At 50.3% G+C, this 17,265-nt stretch overlaps 1 protein-coding gene across 1 annotated transcript in view; it reads left to right on the top strand.

The window, feature by feature from the left end:
- Positions 1 to 15,448, top strand: part of PLB1 (phospholipase B1) — a 154,733-nt gene extending 139,285 nt beyond the window's left edge. The window contains exons 53-59 of the mRNA XM_057301323.2: positions 736 to 801; positions 1,266 to 1,357; positions 2,758 to 2,836; positions 4,208 to 4,312; positions 5,116 to 5,211; positions 13,106 to 13,180; positions 15,039 to 15,448. Coding sequence (XP_057157306.2) covers positions 736 to 801; positions 1,266 to 1,357; positions 2,758 to 2,836; positions 4,208 to 4,312; positions 5,116 to 5,211; positions 13,106 to 13,180; positions 15,039 to 15,242 — 717 coding nt within the window. The 3' untranslated portion in view covers positions 15,243 to 15,448. The remainder of the gene's footprint in view (positions 1 to 735; positions 802 to 1,265; positions 1,358 to 2,757; positions 2,837 to 4,207; positions 4,313 to 5,115; positions 5,212 to 13,105; positions 13,181 to 15,038) is intronic.
- The last annotated feature ends 1,817 nt before the right edge of the window (positions 15,449 to 17,265 follow it).

Here is a 17,265-nt window from a genome sequence, read left to right as displayed (position 1 = left end):
GTGGACATGCTTTCTTCCATGAGTATAAGAGCTTCAAGTCACCACCCGCACCCCCACTGGTATCAGCCTGTGACACCTTCTGGGCCTGTAGCCCAGAGCCACATCTAAAAATATAGGCCCATCTCCCTCTGCTATAAAGCAAAGCCCTGAGATTCAACCTGCAAGGACTTACTGAGCACCTACTATGTACCTTGTTTGCATCACCCAGGATGCTGTGGACACACCTCTAAATCAGCCTCCTACTGGGGAGATGGTTCAGAGGAAGAGAACCTTACACTGAGTCACAGGGGATAGAGGTTAGGGGAACACAGGAGAGCAAAACATTTCAGGCAGTGGGACCAGCATGGACCAAAGCCCAAAGGAAAAAGGAAGTGTGGCCACCCAGGGCACGGCAAGGGGCTGGAGAAGGCTGAGGTCAGATGACGGATGGGACTGCCAAGAGCCAAGGCCAAAAAGTGGCAGGACCCAGCACTGGCAGAGTCCACAGTTGGGTCTGAGATTATGTAGAGCGGGGTGGGGGTTGGGATTGTTCATGGTGTCTAGTAGGGGACAAGGGATGATTCCTTACAGAGACTCAGCAGCAACAAGAACTGGGCTTCTCAGTTTGACCAGGACCACCGAAGCCCCTCTGTACCCACTCAGTCATTAGCCCAGGCCCCAGAGCCCTCCTATGCTCTTGCCATTCTCTCAGAGCGGGCACCAGGGGCTAAAGAGAGTACCCTTTTTTCCTTACAGGAGGTCCACTTGGCCACGGAATATGTTCAGCACATCCAACGGGCCCTGGACATCCTCTCTGAGGAGGTAGGAGAGGGGTTACGTGTTCCTGGGTCCCGCCAGCCGCCTCCCTGGGATGCATCTAGGCAGGCTGTGTTCAGTGAGATGCTCACCGAGCAGAGACCGGCCATGAGTGGCACCTGGATGGCAGGGAGGGAGGTGGCTGTCAAGCTCCTCTGCAGGGAAAATTCTCACTTGGCCAGAGACAGGGTTGCGTGGTAGCAATGAGCTTGCCTCTGAACCAATTGGCCCAGGTTTGCACCCAGCACTGTGGCTTCGGGCAAGTGACTTCTCTGTGTCTCAGTTTCTCAACCTATAAAGCGGGGCCACTCAAGAAGATTCAGTGAGATAGTACAAGTTGCATCCCCTCTCTGGGCCTCAGTTTCTTCATTGGTAAAATTGAGGGGAGTGGGAATTGGATTGTAGATGACCCCCAGGTTCCTCCCAGCAGTAGCCAGTGCCCTAACGAAGCCACCCTCCACTCCCTGCAGCTCCCAAGGGCTTTCGTCAACGTGGTGGAGGTCATGGAGCTGGCTAGCCTGTACCAGGGCCAAGGCGGGAAATGTGCCATGCTGGCAGCTCAGTAAGTGGACAGGTCACCGTCCCAAGGCAAGGGCACCTGGGGTGAGGAGGGCTTGCAGGTGCCAAAGGAGGAGACCAGTTGAGGCAGAGCCAGGCAGGCCTGCCAGAGGGTAGACATGGCTCAGGGGCTTGGACAACATCAGGAAGTACCTCTACATTTGCAAATGCCTACTGTATGCAAGGTGCCTCATTTCTCTGGACCCCCTTTTGCTTTTCTGTGAAAGGAGACAGACCAAATGATCCTTAAGGCTCCCTGACATTGTCAGTGATTGCCAAGGCAAACCTTGGCACGCTGCTCCCTGTTGAGAAGCAGCATGGGGCCATGAGCTTTCAAGGCTGCTACATCCAGCCTTGACTGTTCTGCCATTTAGGAGCTAAGGGACCTTGAACAAACCACATAACCTCTATGAGCCTCTGTGTTCCTCATCTGTAAAGTGGGGGTGATGACACCTTCCCTGCAAGGTAGATGTGAGGTCAAGAGGAAACAAGGTACCTGGCCTACCAAGACTACCAAGAGCAGGGTCTTAGGAAATAGCTCTTATTCCATCCTTGATGGGGCCTGTCCTTGATAGCTGGGCTTGGAGGCAAGGTGCTAATGGGCAAGACAAGAACTCCTGTTGCGGGCTGGAAGTCATTAAAGCTCTTGAACCCTGGTAGGAAGTTGCCATGTTCTGAGGGCAGAGGGCCTCCCACAGTTTGAGTGATTATTGCTATGAGAGAGGAGGTTCTCCAGGGAGCTGAGGAGTCCTACACCTGGGCTCAAATGGATTTGCTGCAAAGGTGACCAGCTGGTTCCCATTCTTGCAGGGAACCCTGCTCTCTTGCAGGGAGGGGCTCCTCCAGAGTCTGTCTGTATCGTGTTCCATGTTGTCAGGGTTGCTTCCAGCCGGTTGGCCCTCCCCAGCTTTCCCACAGACTTCCCACACTGGAGCCCTGAGGGAGGGTCCTAAGCAGTTGCAGGAAGAGCTGAGAGGCCCCAGGAACTTGAGGAGCGATTCCAAACCCAGGGACAGAGCCATCGTGGCTGGTTTCCTAAAATCCAGTCTCCTGTCTACCCAGTCCTGCTCCAGAGAAATCCCAGGGACCACAGGCTTGGGAAGGAGGAAGGGGAATAGGCGTTCTGTCCACAGGGAGGTCCAGGCAACAGCTCTCCCTCTTTCTCTATGAACAATCATCCTCTGGACCTCAGGGCTCCTGAGTTAGCATTCTGTAACCTGGGTCCAAGAATCAGCCAAAGGTCTATTGTGGGGATACTTGTGTGTCACACCCCGCCCTAGGTAAGGCAGCACAGGCTGCAGGCCCCTGGGGTAGTGGCCTGCTCTGTGTGTCAGAGCCAGCCTCCCAGGAGGACAGAGCCACAGTGCCCCAGGCAGCCTCAATACAACACTCCCTGTCTCACAGGAACAACTGCACTTGCCTCAGACACTCGCAAAGCTCCCTGGAGAAGCAAGAACTGAAGAAAGTGAACTGGAACCTCCAGGTAAGCCCTGCAGCCCTTCTCTTACTGACCCAGCTGGGGGGCCCCCTGTACTCCAAGGACTGGGAAATCGAATGCCCAGCAGGATGTGGCCAAGAGCAAGCCACTCCCTAAAAGCAGATTGCAGCCCCTGAAATACTTACCCCTGCAAATTGAACACCAAGGCCAGGGAAGGGAGTGAGAGACCCCAAAGTGGAAGCTGAGAAAATCCCCTTCTCCCAGCGGGTAGGCAGCAAGAGATTCCCAGAGTAGACTCCTTGTGGTAGGGCCCATTCCCCACCCAGAGCCATGTGTAATAATTACTACTCACTTCCTCCCCTCCCTTCATTAAAAACAAAAGGCTTAGGCCCGACACAATGGCTCACGTCTGGTGTCCCAGCTACTCAGGAGGCTGAGATGGGAGGACAGCTTGAGCCCAGGAGTTGGAGGCTGCCGTTAGCTATGATGATGCCATTGTACTCTGCCTAGACAACAGCGTGAGACCCTATCTCAAAAAAAAAAAAAAAAGAAAAAGAAAAAGGCTTAGCCCTGCCCTACTTAACTCTACCTCAAATTCTCCTTGCCCTCTCTCTGCCCCCTTCCATCTCCCCACCTCCACTCCTGCTTATGTCTCTGCCTCTATTGTTCCCTCTCAGGCTCAGGTAGCATTTCCATTCTGCAAACTGACCCTCCTTCTTTCACAAGGCAAGTCTGCTTCCCTCCTCTAAGGAGCTTCCCCTGCCTGAACTTCCCCCGCGGACATCTCCCCATATCACATTCAGTCTGTACTTGATGGGCCCTAAAAGCCCCAAAGGGTTCTCATGTTTTCACATCTTGGCTCATTTTTCCAGATGGATGATAAACTCCTTGAAGATAAGTACATCTAGTCTGTTCCTTTTACATTCCATGCTTGGGTACTTAAATCCAGCCACCGTGGACTCTCCTCCCGCAAAGTTCACGGGCATTTTGGGAGCTGGTGTTGAGATGCTCCCCATCTGACCTGCAGCCCCATGTTCTAATTGACCTCTTCATGCAGTGAGAGGAGGGGAGGACTTTGGCCTACGCAATCTGGTCAGTGGCTCAGACCCAGCCTTTCAGGCAGAGGCTTTGGAATGGGACTGGGTGGAGCTGTGTAGATAGGGAGCTTCTCCCACCAGGAGCCGCTGGGTTCAACTCATCTCTGATCCTGAGAACCAGCATAGGGCTTCGAAATGTCCGTGCCCATGAATGGGTGGAGAATAAAAGTATGTTTGCATCCCACTAGAGTAGCCCCTTAAAGTCACTGTCCTTTAGGGTGAGTTAACTCCCGTCAACAACCAATCCAAGGCAGCAGGACTGGACCCTGTCTGTGCAGCCTTGCCAGGAGGGTTGAGCAGCTTCTCTCTCTGTCCCCAGCACGGCATCTCCAGTTTCTCCTACTGGCACCAATACACACAGCGTGAGGACTTTGCGGTTGTGGTGCAGCCTTTCTTCCAAAACACACTCACCCCACTGAACGAGGTGAGCTGCAGGTATTTTAGGGAGGCTCACGTATGGGGGCCTTATCACAGACGATGGATGTATTTCCCTCTCTAAGTGGGCTTTTTTTTTTTTTTAACCATCTCTCTCCAAGAGGACTCCTGAGGGTGGCTTTTTCCACATTACCTCCTTTTTGTGGGGGCTGGGCTGTGATTGGAACTCAGATGTACTTTGAAAGGAAATCAATAGTGACTAAGCTCCCAGGCCTGGCCCTGATGTTTTCTGGATTGGGATAGAATGGAAAGCTTCCTAAAAATGTTACTCTTTTCAACTCTTAGGATAGGGGTGCTGAAAGAAAAGGGAGAGACTATGGGTGGGTCCAATTCCTGTCTGTTTAAAAAGAAAATTCCGGCCGGGTGCAGTGGCTCACGCCTGTAATCTCAGCCTTTGGGAGGCCAAGGCGGTTGAATCACGAGGTTAGGAGTTTGAGACCAGCCTGGCCAACATGGTGAAACCCCGTTTCTACTAAAAACACAAAAAGTTAGCTGGGCGTGGTGGCAGGCACCTGTAATCCCAGGTACTCGGGAGGCAGAAGTTGCAGTGAGCTGAGATCGTGCCACTGCACTCCAGCCTGGCTGACAGTGCGAAACTCCGTCTCAAAAAAAAGAAAAAAGAAAAAAAGAAATTCTAAATTGTGGGAGTTTTTCCATCAGTATCTGAGCAAGTTGGCAGGAAAGTTGAAAGAATGAAAGGAGACATGCCCAGGGCACCTGCTGGGAGAGTGAGTGGGGCTCAGGTAGCAGAGCCCTTTCCCAGGATGATAACCTCCTTGCCATTGGTTGCAGAGAGGGGACACTGACCTCACCTTCTTCTCCGAGGACTGTTTTCACTTCTCAGACCGCGGGCATGCCGAGATGGCCATCGCACTCTGGAACAACATGGTGAGCAGCCAAGGGCCTCGATGGGCCTTGTCAAGGGGGGATCCAAGGATATTGACACTCTGTCTCACAATGGCATAACTACTGGAGACATGGCTCCTTTCTCCCCAAAGCCCAAAGTGGCAGCACACCTTATTGGTCCTGATACATTAATTCCAAAAGGAAAATACCCTATATTTATCCAACACCCTTTGAAAGTTATACAAACACACACACACACACAACTTTATTCTTTGTTCCTTCAGCAATGCCCAGGTACTGCGAGGGGATCCCTTTGTAATCAGATAGGTTGGCTGAATGAAAATACCAACTTCTACCTTGTACTGTGTGACCTTGGGCAAACGATCTCTCTGGCCACCTGTGTCAACATCTATAAAACAGTGAAAACAAGACAGGTCTCAGACAACGCATTGAGATCATGTGTACATGGCACCTAGCACAATAGTTAGCACTCAGCAAATATCACCACCATCAGCCTTCCAAGCACTCCGGGCTCAACTCATACCCAACTCATTTCTCTAAACATCGAAAAGTGGAGATCCACACAGCCTGTTTTCCCAGGCTGATACCTATTCCAGTCCTTTCTGATGGGAAGAAGGGACCTTATGAAATGAACATACAGTCCGGGGGTCTTTCAGGGACACCTGGCTGGTGCTTCCACTCTGCCTTCTGTGGCTGGCCACCAGCAACTGAACGGTTTCCGCACAGCACTTGACCTGTCACCCCCAACAACTGGATCCTCTTGCACGGAGCAAATGAAATGCCTTCCCAACCCAATGGTTTCTTTTAATCCAGGCTCAGTGGGTAACACAATCCCCACCCCAACCTGTATGTTCCCTCCTTTGTCCTGTGACAACTAAACAAGCTACATTCCAGCTCCTTTTATCACAGTTTCAGGCCCATAGTGTCTCTGCCAACCACTGCTGTGCAAACGTTCCCACCCCTGTCAGCTCATCCAGTATGTCCAGCATCTCACTCGGCTGACTCACAATATTGACTTTCTCCTTAGCTATACCATCTCCTCCTCTCTAGCAACCTCTTCTTTTAAGAACAGCATGTAAACTGGCTTTATCCTTGGCCTAGTTAATGACAGACTCAGCTTATGTCGACTTCCATTGTCAGGGGGTTTTCCTCCTGTGGACATCACGTACCTGCCCACTCCAAGAACTTCTGTTGTACTCTTTCAGCCGAAGACTCTGGATTGTAACCAAAATGTCTTTGAGTTTGCCCCACGATTTTTAAATCAGTTTATAAGGTATAATTCCTGTTTCTTTTGTGAATTTTGTTTTGAAGGCGGTTGTCCTTCAGTAGCTGAATCATGTGACTTTATTCCTTTGTAAAAATCCTCCCAAAGAAAGGGTACCTATTCCCTGTTCCTTTTCCCCTGAGACCTCAGGGGATTCCACAGATGCCCTTGGCCCTTCCTTCCCAGTTTTTTCATCAAGGTATGGCCTTCCTACCAGGTGCACTCCAAGTCTGCTTAAATCTGGGACCCTCCAGGAATCTCCTGGGGCTGGATAGCCATAGTGACGGCTGGAACATGAAAAAGAGTCCATTGATTTCTTTTCTTGTGAATTAACAACGTAGCTCTGGCCAGGCACGGTGGCTCATGCCTGTAATCCCAGCACTTTGGGAGTCTGAGGCAGGTAGATCGCTTGAGCCCAGGAATTAGACACCAACCTGGGCAACACAGGGGAGATTCTGTCTCTACAAAAATAATCAAAATATTAGCCAGGTGTGGTGGTGCATGCCTGTTGTCCCAGCTGCTCAGAAGGCTGACGTGAGAAGATCACTTGAGCATGGGAGGTCAAGGCTGCAGTGAGCCGAGATGGCACCACTGCACTCCAGCCTGGGCAATAGAGTGAGACCCTATCTCAAAAAACAAATAGAAAAAAAAAAAAATCTATGTAGCTCTGGCCTTCTCTTCCAAAGCAGTTCAGTAGCTCTTCCCATCCACCCAGGTAAGAGGCCTTTATTTCATAAAGTGGGAGGAGTTTAGATATGAAAACAAAACGTAAACAGTGCACTGGAGCTATTGTGGAGACAAAACAAGACTGTCCATGGTTCCCCAGCCATTATTATCTCAGCCATACCCCGAATTTCAAAATAACAAAAACAAAACTAAAGCCATCCAGGGGTTTCTTATCCTAGGCTCTATAATTTGGGGAAATAATTATACAGTCTAATGTTTTCATCCAAAGCCCATCTTAGACATAAAGCTGTAGCATGATGCCAACTTTTCAGATCGGCTTCTGGCTGGAATTTCACCCCTAGAGTAACAAAATAGAGTAACAAAAAATAAATAATAGACCATCAGAGCTGGAACAGACTGAGAGGTCATCTAGCCAGAACATTCTGTAACTAAAGCATAGAGACATGAAGCAGTTTGCCCAACATAACACAGACTGTTCATGGCACAAGGGGGATTACAGCCCAGGTTTTTCTAGTCCTTTCCTGGTGACCTGGCCACGCCACCACCCTCCCCACTGCTCCCAACCTGATAAGCACATATATACCCGGTGAATTAAAGTCTTACAATTAGAGTCCTATGACATAGTGTCTGCAGGCTTTGGCTGATGTTCCCAGGGTTCCCTACTAGGAAACAAAAAGCACCTTAAACTATTTCATCTCCTGCCCCTCCTCTCACGTCCTTCTCGAGACTTTTGCAAAGGCAAAGCCAGAAGCTCCAGCAGCACCAGGGGATGTTTTCCTCTTCCTCTGCCTTCTTTTGTCTTCTTATCTCAAGAAGTTTCTCTTTCCCGAGGCCTAGTCCTCTACTGCTGCCTGCTCCCTCTTCTGCGGAAATCCTGCTCTCAGCCAGTGTTTGTATCTCCCCAGGTGCTGGGTGACAGCTCCAGCCTCCTAACTGACATCCCTGTCTTCAGACTTAGAGCTCTTAGAATCGCGACTCTCAGCTCTGGCTGCATATTAGAATCATTCAGAGACATGTGTGTGTGTGTGTGTGTGTGTGTGTGTATGTGTGTGTATGTATGTATGTGTATGTATGTGTGTAGTGTGTGTATGTGTGTGCGTGTGTATGTATGTGTGTGTATGCGTGTATGTATGACAGAGTCTCACTCTGTTGCCCAGGTTGGAGAGCAATGGCACCATCTCAGCTCACTGCAACCTCCGTCTCCTGGATTCAAGTGATTCTCCTGCCTCAGTCTCCCAAGTAGCTGGGATTACAGGTGCATACCACCATGACCAGCTAATTTTTGTATTTTTAGTAGAGACAAGGTTTCGCCATGTAGGCCAGGCCAGGCTGGTCTTTAACTCCTGACCTCAGGAGATCCACCCACCTCGGCCTCCCAAAGTGCTGGGATTATAGGTGTGAGCCACAATGCTTGGCCATCCAGGGACTTTTAAAACAATTAGTGCCTACAGCCACTTTGGAAAATTCTTTGGTATATTTAATAATGCTGAACACATGTGTTTCCTGTGATCCAAGGATTTCACTCCTAGGTATATCCCCAAAAGAAAGGTATACATGTGTCTACCAAAAGATACACACACAAATATTCACAGCAGCACTATTTATAAATAGCCCCAAACTAGAAACTCCCCAAATGTCCACTGACAGTAGGATGGGTGAATAAACTGTGGCACATTCATACTAAGGAATACCATACAGGTCTGACCGCATCTGTAGCTTTAAAGAAAAATCAAGCAGGGTGATGTGACACAGAGTAATGGCTGGGAAGAGGGAGGCCTCACTGAAGAAGTGACAGCTGAACAAACTTCAACAACATACAATAATATCTATAAAGTTCAAAAGCAAGCAGCTTGGCATATGGGGTTAGACGTCAGCATGATGGTGTAGAGACTCACTGGGGGATGAATAGTCCTGGAAGAAGGTGGAAAGGGGCTTCTGAGGACTATAATAGTCTGTTGCCTGACTGGATGCTGGTATGTTCATTTTATCGAAACTTATCTGTTGCTCACTTATGATTTGTACTAGTTTCTATGTGTATGTTAGCTTCAATTAAAAGTTTACTTGAGGCCGGGTACAGTGGCTCACACCTGTAATCCCAGCACTTTGGGAGGCCGAGGTGGGCAGATCCCCTGAGGTCAGGAGTTCAATACCAGCCTAGCCAACATGGTGAAACCCCATCTCTACTAAAAATACAAAATTAGCCAAGCGTGGTGGCACGTGCCTATAATTCCAGCTACTTGGGAGGCTGAGACAGGAAAATCGCTTGAAACCAGGAGGCGGGGGTTGCAGTGAGCCAAGATTGCGTCACTGCACTCCAGCCTGGGTGACAAGAGTAAAACTCTGTCTCAAATAAAAAAAAAAAAAAAAAGTTTACTTGAAAAACAATATCAGTGCCTGACCGGGCGTATCCCCAGAGATTCTGACTTAATTGGTCTGGAGTGCGAGCTGGATTCGGTACTTTGTGAAAGCTCCTGAGATTATTTTAATGTGCAGGGTTTATGAACCGCTGCCTTAGATCTGGTCCCCACAGAGAAATCAAGTAATCTGTATAAAAGAAAACCTGACCCAGTCACTCCCCTGCTTTCAAACTTCCAAAGCCTCCCACCTCTGAAGGAGGCAGGCCAGGCCCCATAGCACAGCACACTAGGCCTCTGGGACTTGGCCTGGTTCACCTGATTAACCTCTCTGGCTACCATTTCCACCAGCGTCTGCCTCGCATGTTGCAGTCTAGTGACTCCAGCAGCGTCCTGCACCACCCGTGGTGTTCCACACCTCTGCTAACTCTTGCTCTCCTCCTTCTCCTGGATTGCCCTTCTCACCTCCTTGCCCACTCTACCACTCAACTCAGGTGCCACCTCCTGCAGGAAGCCACCTCTGAATCTCCAGGACAGGCCAGTGGCCCACCCAGGTCCATTACACCCTGCCCAGTCCTGTCATTTGCTACGTAGTTGGTAGCCACAGTGCCTGGCTTAGGAAAGACTGGTTCTAGGAAAAACAATTTCATTCCCTGTGGCCAGCTCCAAGCCTTCCCCCGCCAAGCTTCTCCATTCAGGTCTCTGTGACTTTAATTAATTCATCCATCCATCAAACAAGTATTTACTGAGCACTAATATGTGCTAGGTACTGCTCCAGGTGCTGAGGACTCAGCAATGAAAAGATGACTCCTGCTCTCATGGGACATACAGGATAGTAGGGAAAAGACAGATAATCAACAAGGTCATTTCTGACCACATCTGTGGTTTAAGAAAAAGTCAAGCAGAGTGATGTGATACAGAGTAATGGTGGGGGAGAGGGAGGCCTCCCTGAAGAAGTGACAGTGAATTGAGAAGCGCATGTCAAGGGGTTGCCAGGCAGAGGAAATAGGACCCACATGGGCCTAGAGTCAGGAATGAGCTTGAAGTGTCTGAGGAACTTAAAGGCCAGTGTGACCAGAGGGAAGTGAACAAGGTCAAAGAGTTGGGCAGGGGCCAGGTCCCTAGATGCTTCTAAGCAGTAGAGTGATATGCTCTGGCTTACCCCTGGGTCCATGTACCCTGGACTGGAAGAAAGCAAGGGTGGACCTGGAAAGACCACTAGGAGGCTGCTGGTGATGGGTGAGAGAGGAAGGGGGCTGAGACTAGGGTCAGGGCAGAGGAGGAGAGATGCTGTCGTGGGCTGGCGGATGGATGATGGGGAAGAGGAACAAAGGATGACTTTTTGGTTTTGGGTCTAAGAAACTGGATGGATGATTGAGCAGGTAGAGAAAAAAATCAGCGTGGGAGGAAAAAAAATCAAGACTTCTGTTTTGGACGTGGTGCAAACTGCCTTCCAGACATCCACATAGAGGTATCGGGATACAGAAGTCTGGAACTCACAGAGGAAGTCAAGGCTGGAGATTGAAAATAAAAAAAAAAGTGGGGTTATTAGCATAGAGGGCCAATATGGTGAAACCCTGTCTCTACTGAAAATACAAAAATTATCCAGGCGTGGTGGCATGCACCTGTAATCCCAGCTACTCAGGGAGGCTGAGGCAGGAGAATTGCTTGAACCCAGAGATGGGGTGGAGGTTGCAGTAAGCTGAGATCGTGCCATTGCACTCCAGCCTGGGTGACAGGGCAAGATTCTATCTAAAAAAAAAAAAAAAAAGCCACTACAGAATCAACTAAGAGCTCCTAGAGAAAGAACAGGTAGGTAGAAAAGAGTGTAAGGCCAACTACCTAGCCCTGGGCATTCATTCTAACTTTCAACTCCAGTGAGAGATGAGAAGGAGAGTGTGGAGGTAGACGGGAAATGAGAAACAATGCTGTGTCCAGAGAGCCAAGAGAAGTCAGTGTTTCAAGAGAGACAGAGCTGTCAACTTTGATGAATGCCTCTGAGAAGCCAAGCAAGTTGAAGACCAGAAAAAAAAAAATGATCTTTGGCTCTGCCCATATGGCAATCATTGGTGGCCAGGGCCAGAGCTTCCATCCAGCGATGGAGACTGCAGACTGGCTGGAGCGAGCAGCAGAGAGAAGGAGAGATTAGGAAGTGCTGCCAGCACCTATAGACAGCTCTTTCCAGAAGTTATGAGAAGTAACAGCCATGGTCACTGGAGGGGACATGGATCAAAGAAAGGGCAGGTGAAGGAGGGGAGATGTTGGAGCAGGTTGTGTACTGACGAGAAGGAATCAGTAGAAAGGGAGAAACTGATGCACTCATCAAACCCTTGTAATCACGATCATCTGTGTGAATTAGTTCTGGGTTCCTGGAATAGCATCGGGAATCAGCCACGCTGACCTTTAGCATTTATTCTGTCACTGTTACGATAGACTTCAGTTTCCTCAGTTCTTAAGAAAGTGGAAATAATACTACCTTATGTATGTAAGCCACCCCAATCACACGTGCTTTCATGCCATCTTCTCATTTGATGCTCACAACAAACCAAGGTGTCAGTACAGGATGTCATGCCTGTCCCTAACCTCAGAGAAGTAGCCAGCCCAGCACTGCACAGCTCGTTACCAGCAGAGCCTGGATCCCAGCCATCTGCTCATCATGCTCAGTCTAGTCACCCTGGCATCTCTCCCAGGAACAGAACTGCCCTCCCTCCTCCAATTGTGTTACTAAGGAACCGGTGTAAAAGGCCTTCAGACAACAGAAAGTGAGATCATGGGCCAGGTGTGGTCATGAGCTCAGATAGTGAACTTTCACCTCCCTCCCTGGCAATACCCTGTGGTCAGGAGCAGGCAGATTACACAAAGAGTGGAGGCTAGATGTTCCAAACAGACTCTGAATAGGTGACAGTGCCAGGGGCTCATTCTTCTCAGTGCTGGCCACATGTTGGGCCTGGCTACTGGCTAAAAGATGCCGGGGAGGGGGATACAGCAGCTCCCAACTCATCCTCAGAGGGTCCTGGGATCAAAGGTATTTACACCCATGGATATTTCAGATAAATCTTTCCATCTATGTGGAAAACATACAGTGGCACAAGTGAGAAACTCCGATTTCCTTAGGTTGACAAGTCAAGTACAGTAATGATGTCATGGTAACCAATTTGTTTCCAAAGTTTGCTGAGGTTGACTAGCCCCATGCACTTTGAGAAGTTGATAAATAGGATTGTCATCATTTTATAAAATTGAAAACATGGTGTCTTGCAATCACAGCCACTCACAAAGGAAGCCAGAGATGGTCCCAGCCCCTCCACAGACTTCCTGTGGACTCAGGACCGGTGGTCTCTCCTGGGCCTTGCTGTACCCGGCAAATCCAGGGGCACAGACTCAGGGTCCTGCCCTGCCGACAGATGCTGCCTAGCCTTCTGTGTGTCATAAGTCAACTCCCGCTCAGCCCCAGGCTGCTGGGTCCCTGCTGTGGGCCAAAAACCAGCCACTTTGCTGGTTTCTATCCCCCACCCCTTTCCCGAGGGAGGGGCTCTGGTGTGAGACACCCCCTCAGAGAGGAAAGTATCTCCCAGCTTTGGAGAGAATCGAGGTGTCCTTTCTCTCTCTCCAGCTGGAACCAGTGGGCCGCAAGACTACCTCCAACAACTTCACCCACAGCCGAGCCAAACTCAAGTGCCCCTCTCCTGTGAGTAAACGTCCTGCCTGCCCCAGGTGGAACAGATGCCTGGGGTGGGGGTTGTCCTGTCGCCTGGAAGCACAGAGGAGTCCCCGGGGATGCTCCCTCAAATGCGGCTTCACTCACTGCCATCTTCTCAAATCCCACCTGTCCCCAGTGCCACGGAAACTTCTCAGTGTGTGGGCAGCCATGGAGGGAGGGGAGAGGACATTCAACAGCTCCAACCGAAGGGAGGACAGTCGCTCAGGGAGGCAGATGAGCACTGGCGGGTGTCTCGGGTCACCCATTCCTTCCGAAAGCTCTGATGCATCCTCAGTCTTAAAAGTGCACCAAGGCCAGGCGTGGTGGCTCACGCCTATAATTCCAGCACTTTGGGAGGCCCAGGCGGTCAGATCACCTGAGGTCTGGAGTACAAGACCAGCCTGGCCAACATAGTGAAACCCCATCTCTACTAAAAATACAAAAGTCAGCCGGGCATGGTGGCGGACGCCTGTCATCCCAGCTACTCGGGAGGCTGAGGCAGGAGAATCACTTGAACCCGGGAGGCAGAGGTTGCAGTGAGCTGAGGTCATGCCACTGCACTCCAGACTGAGTGACAGAGTGAGACTGTCTCAAAAATAAAGTGCATCAAGCAGCTGTCCCGTGCCAGGCAGTATACTAGGATCTGGGGATCGGGAGGCAAAGATAAAATAGACTCAGTGTCTGTTCCTGGAGCCTGCAATGGTCTTCCTCCCTTGCCACACCCACTGCCCTTGCCTGGCCCACCTTCGAAGCCTGTGACTTGTCTCCCCAGCTCTCCTCTCCCTCTTCTCCATCCACCCTACACTTGCTGCCAGACACAGATAGACCTTTCTGGAAATAACTTGCCCCATCAAGGCTGCCTGAAATCCTTGCCTGATCCCTACTGCCCATTGACCAGAGTCTGGAGGGAGGGTCACCTCCCTCCATGATACACACTGCACTCCTGACTGGTGGATCCATCTCCCAGGAAGCCCCACGACTGCCCGCGTCCAGGCCTTTCCTTTTGCCATCTGTTCCTGGAGGTTCATCTTCCATCTGCTATGAGAACATCCGCCTCCCTCCAGGTCCAGATGTTGCCTTTACTAAGCGACGGTTTCACCATCTCTTACCTACCATTCCTGTCTCCAGACACTGACCCATGTGGGTCTCCTTTTCTATTTGTACCTCATGAGACACCGACCGAGTCTCCTTTATGATGTGATTGTTTCTGCACATCTCACCTTCCTCCTGGGCCACAAGAAAAGATATCACATCTTAACCCTCCGGTCTCATCACAGCTTCCAGCAAGGGGGCTCAACACAGCACGTGCCCAATTCACATCCACTGAGAGAAAGGAGAGTGGAGAGGGGCATAGGAAGGCAAGAATGCACACGATCTGCCCACATGCCTCCCCTCCCGGCCCTTCTGATTTGGGGATCTTTCGTCTACTACAAAACCAGCTGTCCTTCCGTGCTGCCCTTCCCTGATTTCTGGGTACTCCTGGGATGGGAGAATGGGGACAGTTGTGACCGCGAGGAAGCAGAGGTGGGAGTTCTACAGGTCCCCCAGGGCTCTCTGCCATTGGTCACCTATCAGTTCCCAATCTTTCAAAATCAGGTTTGACGGCCAAGGAAACGCTGGTGAGAAACCAAAAGAAGGTTCTAGCTGGGTGTTGACCTCTTTAGAGGCCCATCCCGCTAAAGAGGGTTTGGGCACAGCCTAAATGAGGGAGCTTTACAAAAGGGAAGCTCTGTGAAAACGTGCAGGGTTATCGCAGCATCTCAGGAATGGGGACTAGGCAAGTCTTGGCTTGGTGATGGATGGTTCACGGAGATCCTTTCCACTGACCCCCGCTCCTCCTCCACAGGAGACCCCTTACCTCTACACCCTGCGGAACAGCCGACTGCTCCCAGACCAGGCTGAAGAAGCCCCCGAGGTGCTCTACTGGGCTGTGCCAGTGGCGGCGGGAGTTGGCCTTGTGGTGGGCATCATCGGGACAGTGGTCTGGAGGTGCAGGAGAGGTGGCCGGAGGGAAGATCCTCCAATGAGCCTGCGCACTGTGGCCCTCTAGGCCCAGGGGTGGGTCCTCACCCTAAACTCCCTATAGCCACTCTCTTCACTGCCCTCTGCCCCAGCCACTCCCGGCCACCAGGACATGCTTCAATGCCTGGTGCCATAGGAAGCCCAGGGGACAGTCACGACTTCTTGGGGCCTGGGCTTCTTCCAGGCCTATGCTCCTGGAATGGATACATTTAAATAAAGTCCAAAGCTATTTTATTCCTGGGTTTGCCTGTGTGAAGCACTCGCCTTCCATCTCTTGTGCAGCCCAGGTGTGGGAGCTGCTGCTTTTCGTGGCCTGCCTCCGGCAGGGCTGCCCAAGCCACAACCAACCAGAGCCCAAACTGCCTGCCACCACGAGCATATCCTCAGGTCACCAAACCCACTATTTCAAAGGCAGAAAAAATGCTGGTCACCAGGTGGTGGCTGGAATTTTGGAGCTGGCTGGCCGCCATTCAGTCCAATCCAACACATACCTATTAAGCAACTGTTTTGTATCCAGGACAATGCGGAGCACTGAGGTGCCTCCTAGGCTGTGCATGTCACAGCCTGGCCGAGAGGTCAAACTCATTCAATAACCAAGAAGCCACGTGATGATGTGTAACTACTAGGGCATCAGTAGGTAAATGTGTCTGATTGTTTTAAAGAATAGAAAGGGTTCTTCGGGGAAAGTTTCCTGGGGGAGAGCAACCTTCACATGTCATTTTGGGAAAAGGAATACAAAATGATTGGGACACAAATACCTCCTATATTCTCAACCTGATTTTCTCAAGGTGCTAAATTTAGGAAAAAATTCCTATTTCTATATGCCCAGGTTTCTGAGAGAAAACTAGAGAGAGTCTGAAAATATGGGCTGCATTCACTGAGCCCCTGCTAGGGGCGAGGCCCCGTGCTGGAGGCCTTCCACAGATGGTCTCTTTTATGCTGCACAAAAGCCCAGGGAGGGGGTAAAGGGAAAATCTTTGAAAATAGAAGTGATGCTTGCACAACACCGTGAATGTACTAAAGGCCGTGAATTGTTCCATTTAAAATGATTAATTGTGTATCATGTGAATTTCACTTCAATAAAAAAGAATCCAGGGAGGTACACATCATCTGCATTTTAAACCTCTCTCTGATCCTGAAGTCCGGGATGATAAAGAGCCTGAGTCACAATCCCGGATGCAACAGTGAAATGCTGTGCCCTGAAGCTGCCTTCGCCAGCCTGAGCCCAGTTTCTCAGGCTGTGCATCTGTAAAACTTGGAGTAAGAGTACACATTTTGCTTATCTCACGGCACTGCTGAAAAATAAGGAACTGTGTGTGAACCTCTAACTCTAAAATGCTGCACAACTGAAAATGGCCTTTTTCCTCGGTGAAGAGTTGGGATAAGGCCCAGACTGTTGGGGAAGATGTGAGACCCAGAGATGAGTTTGGGGAAATGGGGTAATAACATATGGGTGGAGAGTGCCCGCCTTCCTCTCAGGGAGGTTCATCACCTTATCTCTTTCTGGCACAACAGAGAACCCGGAGGACCTATACCCAGTTCCGTGTTCTTCTGGGCTTCAGTGTCTGTTTCTATACAATGGGAACAGCATGCATTCCCCTACTTTTTCCTATAGACTGGAAAACGTGGTGACCAAGTCACACATCCCAGCTTATGCTCCCGGCTTAAGACAGTGTAACGACAAAGGTAACCCTTACGCTCCTGGTTTGAGCCAGTATAACAACAAAGGTAACATAGGAAGTCGAGGAGTTCGCTTCACCGCCCCTCCCCCCACCCCACCCCCTTTTTTTCCTGCAAGTTTCTATTCTTCCCGCAGCTCCTACCTCAAAGCATCATGGATTCATAACCACAGGCTCCCCTCATTAGGGCGTGGGGAGGGAGGGTGTTGGAATCCACACTGCCAGAGTAATCCAGACTAAAACATCAACAAATGGTCCCAGCTGGTTCACCAAGGAACACTTGGCAAAACAAAGAAATCCTGTCTGGAGCGACACGGACACAGCCACAAACCAGTCACCAAATTCCCAGCAAGTATGTGCTAAGAAGCCAAA

The sequence above is a fragment of the Pan paniscus genome, chromosome 12 (genome assembly GCF_029289425.2).
Source record: "Pan paniscus chromosome 12, NHGRI_mPanPan1-v2.0_pri, whole genome shotgun sequence".
Taxonomy (NCBI): domain Eukaryota; kingdom Metazoa; phylum Chordata; class Mammalia; order Primates; family Hominidae; genus Pan; species Pan paniscus.
Note: the sequence above shows the minus strand (reverse complement) of the source record. Positions and strands in the feature narration are given on the sequence as shown.